This window comes from Mobula birostris, chromosome 2, assembly GCF_030028105.1.
Source record: "Mobula birostris isolate sMobBir1 chromosome 2, sMobBir1.hap1, whole genome shotgun sequence".
NCBI lineage: Eukaryota > Metazoa > Chordata > Chondrichthyes > Myliobatiformes > Myliobatidae > Mobula > Mobula birostris.
Genome location: NC_092371.1, coordinates 167,468,008 through 167,483,345, shown reverse-complemented (window position 1 = coordinate 167,483,345; position 15,338 = coordinate 167,468,008). Strand labels below are relative to the sequence as shown.

Below are 15,338 nucleotides of genomic sequence, written 5' to 3'. Positions count from 1 at the left end.
GAAGGATACTGAATTGTGTAAGGTAAGGGAAACAGGTAGGGAAGTTATGGAAACTATGATGATTAAAGAAGAGGAAGTACTGGAGCATTTAAGGAATATAAAAGTGGATAAGTCTCCAGGTCCTGACAGGATATTCCCTAGGACATTGAGGGAAGTTAGTATGGAAGTAGCAGGGGCTCTTACAGAGATATTTCAAATGTCATTAGAAATGGGGATGGTGCCGGAGGATTGACATACTGCTCATGTTGTTCCATTGTTTAAAAAGGGTTCTAAGAGTAAACCTAGCAATTATCGGCCTGTGAGTTTGACGTCAGTGGTGGGTAAATTGATGGAAAGTATTCTTAGAGATGGAATATATAATTATCTGGATAGACAGGGTCTGATTAGGAACAGTCAACATGGATTTGTGCATGGAAGGTCATGTTTGACAAATCTTATTGAATTTTTTGAAGAGGCTACTAGGAAAGTTGACGAGGGTAAAGTGGTGGATGTTGTCTATATGGACTTCAGTAAGGCCTTTGACAAGGTCCCACATGGAAGGTTCCGTTAGGTGTTAATATTGAAGTAGTAAAATGGATTCAGCAGTGGCTGGATGGGAGACACCAGAGAGTGATGGTGGATAACTGTTTTGTCAGATTGGAGGCCGGTGACTAGTGGTGTGCTTCAGGGATCTGTACTGGGTCCAATGTTATTTGTCATATACATTAATGATCTGGATGATGGGGTGGCAAATTGGATGAGTAAGTATGCAGATGATACTAAGGTAGGTGGAGTTGTGGATAATGAAGTAGGTTTTCAAAGCTTGCAGAGAGATTTAGGTCGGTTAGAAGAGTGGGCTGAAAGATGGCAGATGGAGTTTAATGCTGATAAACGTGAGGTGCTACATTTTGGTAGAACAAATCAAAATAGGACATACATGGTAAATGGTAGGGCATTGAAGAATGCAGTAGAACAGAGGGATCTAGGAATAACGGTGCATAGTTCCCTGAAGGTGGAATCTCATGTGGATAGGGTGGTGAAGAAAGCTTTTGGTATGCTGGCCTTTATAAATCAGAACATTGAATATAGGAGTTGGGATGTAATGTTGAAATTGTACAAGGCATTGGTGAGGCCAAATTTGGAGTATTGTGTACAGTTTTGGTTACCGAATTATAGGAAAGATGTCAACAAAATAGAGAGAGTACAGAGAAGATTTACTAGAATGTTACCTGGGTTTCATCTCCTAAGTTACAGAGAAAGGTTGAACAAGTTGGGTCTTTATTCTTTGGAACGTAGAAGGTTGAAGGGGGACTTGATAGAAGTATTTAAAATTATGAGAGGGGTAGATAGAGTTGACGTGGATAGGCTTTTTCCATTGAGAGTGGGGGAGATTCAAACAAGAGGACATGAGTTGAGAGTTAAAGGGCAAAAGTTTAGGGGTAACATGAGGGGGAACTTCTTTACTCAGAGAGTGGTAGCTGTGTGGAACGAGCTTCCAGCAGAAGTGGTTGAGGCAGGTTTGATGTTGTCGTTTAAAGTTAAATTGGACAGTTATAAGGACAGGAAAGGAATGGAGGGTTATGGGCTATGTGCAGGTTGGTGGGACTAGGTGAGAGTAAGAGTTGGGCACGGACTAGAAGGGCCGAGATGGCCTGTTTCCGTGCTGTAATTGTTATATGGTTAAAATGCTGTAGGAACTCAGCATGTTAGGTAGTTTCTATGGAAAGGGAATCTTATCTTTTTGCTACTTGTGCTTATAAGCTTAATGGCAAGAGATTAGGATGCAGTGGGAATCTTTTCATCTATTTCCAAATCTAGCTTTGTGCTCCATTTAATAGGACCATACATGGTGGCAATTTTCCCCACAGCAGCCATGCTAGTTCTTTGAAAAATCTGATCAATTAACTTCATTCTTATGCTTTTTTCCTTAAGAGCTTGCAGTTTCACTGCATTATTTTCAATTCTTTCCCTTCTCTTTATTTCTGCGTCAGGATCTTGGATTATTGTAAAGTTCAATCCAATTTGGTTAACCTCAATCATAGAATGTCATTGAAGGAACCCGTTTGGCATATTGACTGGATGTCTGCACACTGTATAGCAATTCAATTCCTTTGTCCCTTTGCCATGCCCACCAAATTATTTACCTTCAAGGAACATACAATTTTATTTCGAAAGTTTTAGTTGTCCCTTTCAGGCAGCAAGTTGCAACTCATAGTCATAGACCAGTGCAGCACAGCAACCGGCCCTTTGAGCCATCCAGTCCATGCTGACCTGTTATTCTGCCTAATTCCCAACCCGCTTCATACCCCTCCCATCCATGTATTTATCCAATGTTGCAATTGGACTCACATCCACCACCCTTGCTGACAGCTCATTCCACACTCTCACCACCCTCTGAGTGAAGAAGTTTCCCACTGGTTCCTCTTAAATATCCCACCTTTCTCCTTTAACCTTCTAGTTGTAGTCCCACTCAGCCTCCGTGGGAAAAGCATGCTTGCCTTTGCCCTATCAATAACCCTCATGTTTTGTTTACTTCTATCAAATCTCCCCTCATTCCTCTGCACTCCAGGGAATAAAGTCCATACCTATTCCACTCCTCCCTATAACTGGGGTCCTCAAGTCCCAGCAACATCCTTGCAAATTTTCTCTGTACTCTTTCAATCGTATTTACAACTTTCCTGTAGATAGGTGACCAGAACTGCATGTAATACTCCAAGTTTGGCCTCACCAATGTCTTATACAACTGTAGTGTAACATTCTAACTCCTGTACTCAGTACTGTGATTTATGAAAGCCAATGTGCCAAAAGCTCTCTATATGCCCTCTCTACCCATGACACCACTTTCAAGGAATTAAGGATCTGTATTCCCAGATATCAACATAACATACCATTACCAGAGTCTTATACAACTTCAACGTAACTAGTCTCTGCATTAAAAATACTGTTCTTCAGATTCACTGCATTATCTCATGCCCATCACTTCAAATTTGTCACCCCTTGAAGGGAGGTAGTTTTTTTCTAAACTCCTCATGATCTTGAATAATTTTATTAAGTCTTTCCACATTCCTCATTCCAAGAACCAGCCCCATTTTCAGTCTAACCTTGTGACTGCAATTTCTCGTTCTGAAACCATACTGATATATCACTACCGCACTCTTTCGAGCACATTGACATCTTTCCTGCAGCGTTCAGAAGTGGACACACTTCACTTGTGGATTATTATTTAAATGGGTTGAACATCTCATCTGTGTTAATCATATTTTTTAATCCTGCAGTTCTACTGGAAAGGTGAAATAGAATCGGAAACAGGTTTATTGTCACTGACATGTGGAACTTATTGTTTTGTGCAGCAGGACAGTGCAATACATAAAAATCACTAAGTTGCAATAAATAAATAGTTCAAGGGGGGGTAATTATAGGCAGTATTGCTAGACCATTCAGAAGTGTGATAGCGGGGAAGAAGCTGCTCCTAAAACGTTGAGTGCGATTTCAGGCTCCTGTACCTCCTCTGCTAAAGGTCCATAATGATTCTGCCTTCTTGAAGACAGAAATCAATAGGTTAGGCAACATCAGTGGGAACAGAAACAAAGCTGACGTCTCAGGTCAGAGTTCCTTCCTTAGAACTAGGACAGCAGAAATGTGTTAAGCTGCAGGGTGGGTGGGAAGGGGATGTTTCTGGTAGAATATTAATGGAGGTATGTTGTCTGAGGAAAGAAATGTGGCTCAAAATATATGGAGGGAAATAAACAGACAACATTTAAAGCTGAGACCCTTCATTAGCTGTCATTAGCTTCACTGTGCAAGACAATAGCATTATGCCAGAATTGCAAGAGTGTCAGGGGTCAGAAGTGAGTGGAGTTGCTATTACTAAGGAGATGATGTTTGGGAAGCTGAAGGGTCTGAAAGTAGACATCACCTGGACCAGATGGACTAGCCCCCAAGGTTCTGAAAGAGATGGCTGAAGAGATTGTGGAGGCATTAGTAATGATCTTCCAAGAATTGCTAGATTCTGCAATAGTTCTGGAGGACTGGAAAATTGCAAATGTCACTCCACTGTTTAAGAAGAGAGGGAGGCAGAAGAAAGGAGATTATAGTCTAGTTAGCCTGATTTCGGTGGTTAGGAAGATATTGGAGTCCATCACTAAGGATGGGGTTCAAAGTAAATTTTATTATCAAGGTACATAACATGTCATCTCATACAACCCTGGGATTCTTTTTCTGCGGGCATATAGAATAGTAACTATAAACTGTAAACATCAGGATCTATAAACTGTAAACAAACTGTGCAAGTGCAGATATAAGTAAATAGCAATAAATAATGAACATGAAATAACAATGTAACCGGATCCTAAAATGAGTGTAGCTATCCCCTTTTGTTCAAGAGCCTGATGGTTGAGGTTCTTGAACATGGTGGTGCGAGTCCTGAGGTGCCTGCACCTTCTACCTGATGGCAGCAGCAATAAAAGAGCATGGCCTGGGTAGTGAGAATCTTTGATGATGGGTGCTGCTTTTCTACAGCAATATTTCATGTAGATGTGCTCAATGGTTGGGAGGGTTTTATCTGTGCAGTACTGGGCCAAATCCACTACTTTTTGTAGGATTTTCTGCTCAAGGATATTGGTGTTTCCATTCCAGGCGGTAATGCAACCAGTCAGCACACTTTCCACCACACATCTATAGAAGTTTGCCAAGATTTTTGCTGACATGCTGTACTTCTGCATGTTTCGGGGTAATTGGGGGCATATGATAAAGTAGGCTAAAGTTAGCATGGTTTCCTGAAGGGGAAATCTTCCCTGACAAGTCTGTTGGAATTCTTTGAGGAAATAACAAGCAGGATAGATAAAGGAGAGAGTCAGTGGACGTTGTTTACTTGGATTTTCAGGAAACCTTTGAAAAGATGCCACACATGAGGCTGCTTAACACACTAAGAACCGATGGCACTACAGGAAAGTTACTAGCATAGATGGAAGATTGACCTTCTGGCAGGAGGCAAAAACTGGGAATAAAGGAAGCCTTTTCTGGTTGGCTACCAGTGACTGGTGTTCCATAGGGGTCAGTGTTGGGATTGCTTCTTTTCTCGTTATGTCAATGATTTGGATAATGGAGTTGATGGCTTTGTGGCAAACTTTGCAGACAATGTGCAGATAGGTGGAGGTTGCAGGTAGTGTTAAGGAAGCAGGAAGTTGGCAGAAGGACATAGACAGATTGGGAGAATGGGCAAAGAAGTGGCAGATGGAATATAGTGTAGGGTAGTGTATGGTCATATACTTCGGTAGAAGGAATAAAGACATAGACTGTTTTCTAACAGGGAGAAAATTCAAGACACAGTACTAGAATATAAAAAAAACAATGTAGTGCTAAGGCTTTATAAGGCATTGGTCAGACTGCACTTGGAGTGTTGTGAGCAACTTTGGGCCCCTTACAAAAGATGTGCTGGCATTGGAAAGGATCCAGCGGAGATTAACAAGAGTGATTCTGGGAATGAAAGGATTAATGTATGAGGAGCGTTTGATGGTTCTGGGACTGTACTCACTGGAATTTAGAAGAATGGGGGTATCTCATTGAAACCTATTGAATATTGAAAGGCCTAGACAGAGTACATGTGGAGAGGATGTTTTCTATAGTGGGAGAGTTGAGGACCAGAGGGCACAGCTTCAGGATGGAGGGATGTCCATTTAGAACAAAGATGAGGAGGAGTTTCATTAGCTAGAGTGTGGTGAATCTGTGGTATTCATTGTCACAGATGGCTGTAGAGGCCAAGTCATTGGGTGTATTTGAAGCAGAGGTTGGTAGGATCTTGATTAGTCAAGGGATCAAGGGTTATTGGGAGAAGACAGGAGAATGGGATTGAGAGGGATAATAAATCAGCTGTGATGGAATGGCGGAGTAGACTTGATGAGCCAGATGGTCCAGTTGTGCTTCTGTATCTTATGGTCTTTTGGCCCAAACCCAAAATGTTTATTTCCCTCCATAAACATTGCCTGACTTGCTGTGTCTTTCCAGAATTTTGTGTGCATATTGCTCAAGATTGCCAACATCTGCAGAATATCTTGTGTTTGTTGCTCAGTGTTTGCTCATTCAAAAACTTTTTGCTTGTGGTAAGAGTACCAAAAAACAGAGGGCATAGGTTTAAAGGGCTCTGAGAGGTCAGTTACTATTTGACAATGGTTGATATCTGGAACCTACTGACAGAAGAGATGCAATCTCTACATTTTTGAGGCACTTGGACACCTAAATAAGTGAGCTATTGTGGTGTACTATCTGAATGGGAATACTGTAGGCATGAGTTGGGTGGACTAAGGAGCAGTTTCTGTCCAGTACCATCTATTAACTATGTGACTGTATGACCAACTGATCCTGTCCAGATTTGAGGCCGTCCCCTTTCACCTCTAGTCAATCTGTATACAAGAAAACATTCTGAACTGTCTGCTATCAGTGAACTAACCATGATGGGGGGGGGGGGCAGTTTTTTTCTTGCATCTTGCACTCTATTGGATTCTGATGTTTTTAAAACAAGCTTCATTTGGAAGTCAGGAGGCACAAAACTTGTTACTTCAAAATTGTTTTATTAAGTGTGAATAGAACAAAGAAAATTAAAAACGGACAGTAATAGGAGCATAGGCTAGTAGCAGAAGTGAGAGAGAAGCAAAAAGAAAGAAGATGGCAGTGACTTGTGGTCAGCTCTTTATACTCCATAGATAAGAAATATTCTATTCAAATTCAACTGTCAGCCAATCAGATAGCCCTAATTCAAGTAATCTAGCATCAAAGAAGCTTCTAGAACTCTCCAAAATTGTACAGATCTAACAATGAGTGGATATACTGAAAAACTGTATATACACACTGTGGCCACTAGGAAACATACTAACAGTTATGCATATATAAGTAGTTATAAAAATACAAGCAAGCAATTAATTGCTAAGCTGCGATGAAAATAACAGACAAATCCAATGACCCTGATCTAGTTATGTTTACCTCTAATGTTTTGTGACATTTTGCATAGGCTTGTTGGGCTGGAGGAGCCTTTTACCCTGCTTTATCTCTAAATAGATAGATGATTGATTGGTAAGTGAAAAATGATTCATAAATAGATAGAATGATCCAGGAAGATATTCGCAGAGGAATACAGAGGAAACTTTCCACTCTTAAAAGAACTTTTTTTACAACCATTTGTAAGTAAGACCCAAATTGCATCCTCAGATGTTTATGAAGAATGCCAATTCAGGTAAGTGCAAGTAGACTGACTTTGATACCTGCCAAGTGTTTATGTTAAGTTAGGTTTAGAAAAGGATCATCTGGTGATCTATCTAGTCACTTTAAAGGACTTTACTGTGACCACTTTACATACATTTTTTTAATGTTAAAGATTTATTTTGCTCCAGAAATAGTATTTTGTTGATTGGGGAGATCCCAGGGCCACAAAAGCAAGTAAATGCATTCTCTTCTTAATATTCACAGCAAACAGTAGCGATAGTGAGGAGATGTCTGCGGGTGAAAATACTGCCAAATCTGTACAGGTGAAGAAGAGTTCTTCAGTGGTAGCACCAGGAATCAATTCTCTGCCGGCTAGCACATCTACCACCAAAGTACTGAGCCCTGGAAAACCGTCTCTGAATGGAGAAAAGAATAGTGCACAGGAACAGAGCAGCAGGAGCTCAAGATCTTACAAATGGAGTATCCAGATGGGTGAGTTTGTCTCTTTTTAGCTGTGAAGTAACTTCAGTTGATTTTTCTTCCATGCTAAGGTAGAAAGACTAGGTGCGGGTCTTAGATGAGGAAAATGGAGCTTTTAACCACTTGTTGGATCCCAATACCTTTTCAATCTTTGGAAGTCAAGAAGGAGGCACAAAACCTTTTTCTTACAGCTGTATTATTAAAGAATGAAGAACGAACAAAGAGAGAGAGCTGAGAGTGCAAAGAAAAAGACAAAATCATTTGTGATCCTCTCAGATACAGTAGAGATAACATTTTCAGTGATAACAATTAATCTATAAAATAGCCAGATTTAAGTAGTGTGATACCTCCTACTGGAAACTAATAAGTTTCTAGAGAAATTCAGAAGCAACTGTACAGTGATTTCTGCAACATTCGCTGAACAATTACATGTCTGTAGGTGATTATATTAAAATATAAGCTAGTATTGGAAAGTTAAATTACAAGAAAAATAATTTTATACCTCATTTCAACACCTTCCCTCCCTCCTGAGAATAGTTAGATAGATCTCCAATGACCATAAGACATAGGAGAAGATAGGCCATTTGGTCTATCTAGTCTGCTGTGCCATTCCATCATGGCTGATTTATTGTTCCTCTCAAACCCATTCTCCTGACCTTCTCCCGGTAAACTTTGACACCTTTACTGATCAAAAAGCTATCAACCTCTGCTTTAAATGAACCCAATGATTTGTCTCTACAGCCATCTGTCGCAATGAATTCCACAGATTCACCACTTGCTGGCTAAAGAAATTCTTTCTCATCTCTAAAAAGATGTCATTGTAATTTGAGGCTGTCCCCTCTGGTCCTGGACTCTGCCACTATAGAAAACATCCTCTCCATGTTCACTCTATCTAGACTTTTCAATATTGGATGGGTTTCAATGAGATGCCCCTCTCCTCAGTCTTCCTAACTCCAGTTAGTACAGGCCCAGAGCCATCAAAGACTGGAGGCCTGTTGCTCACAGCAGTGTACCCAGGGACAACACCTATCCCCTGTAGAAACTGCACAATGGCTGCAATGGTAAGAACATTAATAGAGAACAGAATCCTCCTTATGACATTGACCTATACAACTTTGTAATTATTCCTTTACAAATCTGCAGTGCTACATATGAAATATTCCTGTTGTTTCTCACAGAAATATGTTCTAAGTTATCAGAATCTGATTTATTTGTCACATGTACGTTGAAACGTGCAGTGAAATATGTCATTTGCATTAACGACCAACACAACTGGGTGCCACAGTAGTGGTTAGTGCGATGCTGTAACAGCATGGTGCATTCCGGAGTTCGGTATTCAATTCCAGCATCGTCTGTAAGGAGTTTGTACGTTCTCCCCACGACCATGTAGGTTTCCTCTGGGTTCTCCAATTTCCTCCCTCTGTCCAAAGATGTATTGGTTGGTAGGTTAATTGGTGACTGTAATTTGTCCTGTGTTAAATAGGAGTGTTTCTGGGCGGTGCAACTCGTTGGGTCGGAAGAGCCTGTACCGCACTGTATCTCTAAATAAGATAAAACTAATGATGTACTTGGGGCAGCCCATGAGTGATACACACACATTCTGGCACCACCATAGCCTACCCACAATGCTTGGCAGAGCAAAATAGATCACAACAAAATGAGCCCCTTTCTTCCTGCCCACAATCCCTCCCATTTATTCATTCTTTTATGCTTTCTGTATATATCCTTGTACCTCTACCTGCAGTGGGTTTGTTTTTACAGTGTTAACCAGTTTATGAAATCCATAATTTTACAACTAAATGCTTTTATGTAGATTTACAATTTAAACTCCTTTCCCTTTTGTTAACCTCTCCACATTTGATGTCATGAAATGATCTGTTTCAGAGATCCAGGCAGATATACCACTGTAATGCACCGCACATATACACTCAGTGGCCACATTAGGTACAGGAGATCAAGCTATGGTCTTCAGCTGTTGCCCCACCACTTCAAGGTTTGACATTTTGTTAGTTTAGAGGTGCTCTTCTGCAAACTACTGTTCTAATTTGTTGTTATCTAATTTGAGTTACTGTCACCTTCCTGTCAGCCTGAACTATTCTAGCCATTCTCCAGTGACCTCTCTCATTAACGAGGCGTTTGGCTCACAGAACTGTCGCCCAAGGAATGTTTCCTGTTTTTTCCACCATTCTCTGTAAACTTTAAAGAATGTTGTGCATGAAAATCCCAGAAGATCAGCAGTTTCTGATATACTCAAACCACCTCGTCTGGCACCAATAGTCATTGCACAGTCACTTAGATCATGTTTCTTCCCCATTCTGATGTTTGGTCTGAACAAAACTGATATGCTTTTATACATTGAGTTGCTTCCACATGATTGGCTGATTAGATATTTGCATAAACAAGCAGGTGTACCTAATAAAGTGGCCACTGAGTGTAATTCTTACAGACTTGTATCTGCTTGAGGCAACCTCACCACACAACGTGATGCTGATCTCTGCAGCTGCTAAGCTTACCTGCGCAGGGAGTTTATATTTAGTTGGTGTCTTATCTATCCATCTTAACCAACCACCTTAATTCCCAATTTTAATCATCTTCCTGTCTAGCGAAAATTTAGAGTGAAATTTTTTTCATTCTTGTTTTATGATCCTGCACTTTATCATTTACCTGCACTGCACTTTTATGGTAGCTTTTACACTTTATTCTGCATTGTTAATGTTTTACCTTACGAAGACAAACTGTGCAAATACAAAAATAAATAAATAGATAAATGCTGAAGATGTGAGTTGTAGAGTCCTTGAAAGGGAGCCATAGGTTGTGTTCAGGGATCGGTTCAGAATTGTGAAGTTACCTGCACTTGTTGAGGAGCCTGCTGTTTGAAGTGTAATAGTCCTGAACCTGGCGATGTGGGGCCCAAGGCTCCTGTCCCTCTTTCCTGCTGGCAGCAGTGATCGCCTGGATGATGGATGGTGGGTCCCTTGATGATGGATACTGTTCTCTTGTAGCAATCCTCCTTGTAGACGTGCTCAGTGCTCATCTGTTTCTAGTTAACCGGAACAGCCTTTCTCTTTCTGTCTGTAATACAATCAGGATTCCCTTGCCTGTGGAGGTGTTCCCATGAGGTGTATTTCTCAGCAGGAAGGGATACATAACTTTTGAGGAAAAACGTAGGAACACATCTCACTTATAACATGGGGGAAAATAAGGTTCACATTACAGAAAACTGTGATGCAGGTGATTTTCTAGGAGCTCAACCCCTGTCCCCCATAACATGGTGGGGTACATTATACTTCCCAGAATGAACTTCCGTGTCCCCACCTTCTTATTCTGGTATCTTCCCCCTCCCTTTCCAGTCTTGATAAAGGGTCTTGGCCCAAAGTATTGACTGTTTGTTAATTTCCATAGATGCTGCCTGATCTACTGAGTTCCTCCAGCATTTTGTGTGTCTTGTATTCATGAATTTTACTTGCTAATTTGTTCTTACCATCCTAATATGTGTTGTTTGTTATTTTAAAATTCTGCCCTCAGCTGATGTTGAAAATATGAGTGGTGTGGAGCGCATTGCATTTCTTCAAGAGAAGCTACAGGAGATCAGGCGACATTACCTCTCCCTAAAATCTGAGGTCGCCTCCATCGACAGAAGGAGAAAGCGCATGAAAAAGAAGGAGCGTGATAGTAAGTCCAGCCTTGCTGTACTGTTCCACACGCCCTGGAAAGAAATTTTCAAGTCCTAAAAGCACATTGGGACATTTTTACCTTATTTAAGATACTGTACAAACGGTGATGTTTTTCTAATGGAGTCATAGAAATGAAAGGGGAAGGCTGTACAGCAGCTAGTCTATTTAGAACATAGGACATTACAGCACAATACAGGCCCTTCTTCCCATAATGTTTTGCTGACCTTTTAACTTTAAGATCAATTTAACCCTTTCCTCTCACATAACCCTCCATTTTTCTATCATCCATGTGCAAATCTAAGAGTTTCTTAAATGCCTATAATGTATCTGCCTCTACCACCACCCTGGCATGGTCAAACACACACACACAATTTCTGTGTAAAGAACTTATCTCTGACGTTCCCACTCTCCTCCCCCCCCCACCCCAAAACTTTTCTCCAATCACCTTGAAATAAGGCCCTCTTATATTAGCCATTTCCACTTTGGGAAAAAGTTTCTGCCTGCCTACTTAATCTATACCTCTTATCTTGTACACATCACCTCTCATCCTCCTCCCCTCCGAAGAGAAAAGCCCTAGTTCGCTCTACCTGTCCTCATAGACATTTCTCTAAAGCAGGTAGCATCCTAGTAAGTACCCTCTGCACCTTCTCCAAAGCTTCCACGTGTTTCCTATGATGAGGTGACCAGAAATGAACACAATATTCTGAGTGTGGTCTAACTAGGGTTTTATACAGCTACATTACTTCAAGGCTTTTGAACTCAGTCCCCAAATAATTGTTTATAATTGTGATCCTGTTGTTCATGTGTACCTTGAGCGAGGAAGCAGGGAATGGGAATGTAAACATTGGGATTCCCACCAGCAAGTGAACTGAATCTCTGTGTCCACAGCTGAAGCCCACTGCAATAAGCTGTGACCGAGAGTTGGGAGAGTGCAGAGAACAGTAGAGTAGTATTTAGTAGTGTTGTTACAGTGCCAGTGACACGGGTTCACTGTCTGCAAGGAGTTAGAAACGTTCTCTGTTGTCATGTGGGTTTTATTCCACATTCCAAAGATGTTCGGGTTAGTAGGTTAATTGGTCACACGGGTATAATTGGGCTGCATGGGTTTGTTAGAAGGGCCTGTTACATGCTGTATCTCTAACTGAAAATTAGCTCCAAAAAATGTTTAAGAATTTCTTTTGTTGTCCCTAATCCACAGCAAATGCAACAGTGACAACGGCATCCTCTTCTTCCTCACCTTCGTCCAGCTCTCTCACAGCTGCCGTCATGTTAACGTTGGCCGACCCCTCTGTATCCAACTCGTCTCAGAATGGGCTGTCGGTAGAATGTAGGTGATGAAAGGACCTCCCGACGCACAGTGCACTTAAACAGCTCCCGGGCTACTTTTATTTTATTTTTTATTATTAATATTTTTTTTAAAAGAGATGCTGGATAGAGGCACAAAGAGAAAAAATTACGAAACATTAAAACAACTCAACTAGCACTGTATGCCACAAGAAAAACTGCTTCTCAGCAAAACTAACAGCACTTAAGTGCACTTTTGTGAAGACGTAGAAGTACAATGGAATGTTCTGTTGGAGCAATAACCATTTACAATCTGCCTGGGAATCTTGTAACTGTTGATGGATGGGCCGTACCATGATTTCTTTTGTGTGGGTGGGTGCGGGGTTGCAAGAAGGACTTTTGCCTCTGTATGTTCCTTGTTCGAAGATTCTGTGCACGCCATGCCATTTTAAAGGGCCAACTTTTAACCATTTCTGGCAGTGTTCATGAGACCTCGCCCCCCCCCCCCACCCTCACCACACCCTCCACTCCCGTTGAAGCTGGACCACATGACGATCTCTGGTATTGATTTGATTCACTTCTACTGCACAGGCTTGCTGTTCTTTAAATGAATTTTACCGTCAAAGGTTTTTAAAAAATGGAAAATTGCTCGCATTATTTTGTGTAACACAAGCACAGGTAAATCAAAGATTACAGTGGGCAGACAGTGGTGGAACATAGTGCTTTTGGCATCAGCCTTCAATGTACAACCAAAATGCATATGAGATTCCTTCCTGATTACTGCCTTGTGTTTACAGGTTCGGATCTAGGGGAAAGGTTACTGTGAGTTTTCCCTGACCTGTTCAGTTGGAGAGGAAACCTATTTTGTCATTTTTATATAAAGTCATTGATATTTTTTCTTTAATTTTGATACAGAGCATTTCGTCAAAAAATGAAAGAAAATAGCTAACAAAAACTGTAAAAAAAAAAAAAAATCTTTAAAAGAACTGTGTATAATGAACAATGTACTTGCCAGCCTAAAAGATATATTTATTCTAGGGAAATGATGACAAGTTATATTTTTGTGTTTTTTTTTTCCTTGTAAATGTAAAGGGGATTTTTTTTCTCTGGACACATGAAATACTTGGTTTCTACTGTTTATTTTACCATTGGCGAAGCAGACCACAACCTGTCTTCGTCTCTGCCTGGGCTGTGTAGCAAGCTGCCTATCCGTTCGCTGTGTGATCTGCTGAGATTATTGAGGTAGCGTCAAAGGATTTGAAATTGAGATACACAGTTCACAGCCGTGCCCTGGAATAAACAAAAAAACTACCCTCTGCCTGGATTTTGTTGTATGTAACAATAAGTCTTGTCTTTGTCCGACACATGTACTTATCAGTGATTCTTTACTTTTTATAATGCCTTTTGTATATTTAGAACACCCGTACCTACCATCCACCCTGCCCCCACCTACCCCCTTGGAGTTGTATTTAAAGAGCAGTGCTGTTAAAACACTGCACGTCTCTGTACAGACTGTTCACTGTTTTTATGATAACTTTGGTGTACCTTGATTCAAAATTAGCATGTTGCTTTTTATCTTTTTTTAAAAAGGTATCAAAAAAGTGTGAGGGGGTGTGTGTCTTTTTGGCAAGACCTGCAAGATGGTTTTACGTTTGTAGATGTTGGGTTTTTCTTTCCCTCTGAATTAACACAGGATCTTTGTAGGAAAAGCCTATTTGTTTGGTCTGTGTAGCTTGTGCTCTTAAAAGAATTTTCTTGACAATGGTTTCAGAATATTTTGACCATGTACATGACTGTAGGACCTTTGTTTGACAGCTCAATGTACTTTAAAAAGAACTTATTAAAAGTTATATAATATTTATTAGATTCCAAAAAGGTTGGAAATTATGTAATTTATTGTAAAAAAAAATGTAAGCAAATTGAAAGGCTTCCATTTGAAATAAAATGCCATAGTTTGTGAAAGTTTTCTTTCTAGCACACCAAAATGGAGTTTTTAGTTTACTATGTGTTGAATTTATTGGCTGTGCGTGACAGTTCGCTTTATGCAGTTCTTTATGTGAGCTGCATGAACAAGCCTGTGCAGGACACTTTTCAAAGTTAGTTAGAGCTTTGTTGTCATTGCTGAGAACGAGATTACAGTGTTACTCCATTCAGTCCAAAACAGCATACTGACAATTCAGTTACTAAAAACACATTGACTAAATTTAAAATAACATCCGAGTTATTTAGAGTGACATCTAAGTTACAACTAACTTAAAAACAACTGTAAATGGGGCATTGTTCAGTTGCACCACAGCCCTGGGTGGAAAAAAAAGCTGTTTTTCAAATCCTTAATCAAATAAAGACTTAACCGAGGAGCAGAATTAGGCCATTTGGCCCATAGAGTCGTCTTCACTATTCAATCATGCAGAGTCATTATTTCGCTCAACTCCATTTTCCTGCCTTCTCATAACCTTTGATGCTCTTGCTAATCAAGAACCAATTGATCTCTGCTTTAAGTGTACCCAGGCTTGGCCTCCAAAGCCATCAGTGGCAATGAATTCTATAGATTCCTCTCTCTCTCGGGATAAAGAAATTTTTCCTCATTACTGTTCTAAAGGGACATCCTTCTATTCTGAGGCTATGTCCTTTGGCCCTAGTCTCACTCCATCCCTCCCTCCCCCCCCCCCCAGAAAAGATCCCCTCTATGTTCACTCTTATCTTGGGCCTTCCAATATTTGATAGATT

General features: G+C 40.5%; 1 protein-coding gene across 3 annotated transcripts in view; it reads left to right on the top strand.

Annotated features, from left to right (window-relative positions):
* Positions 1-14,609, top strand: part of arid4b (AT-rich interaction domain 4B) — a 154,971-nt gene extending 140,362 nt beyond the window's left edge. For 2 of the 3 annotated variants that reach the window (XM_072251029.1, XM_072251028.1), the window contains 3 exons: positions 7,438-7,665; positions 11,179-11,325; positions 12,526-14,609. In XM_072251029.1, coding sequence (XP_072107130.1) covers positions 7,438-7,665; positions 11,179-11,325; positions 12,526-12,662 — 512 coding nt within the window. In that variant the 3' untranslated portion in view covers positions 12,663-14,609. The remainder of the gene's footprint in view (positions 1-7,437; positions 7,666-11,178; positions 11,326-12,525) is intronic. The other variant, XM_072251030.1, reaches the window with a different exon arrangement.
* The last annotated feature ends 729 nt before the right edge of the window (positions 14,610-15,338 follow it).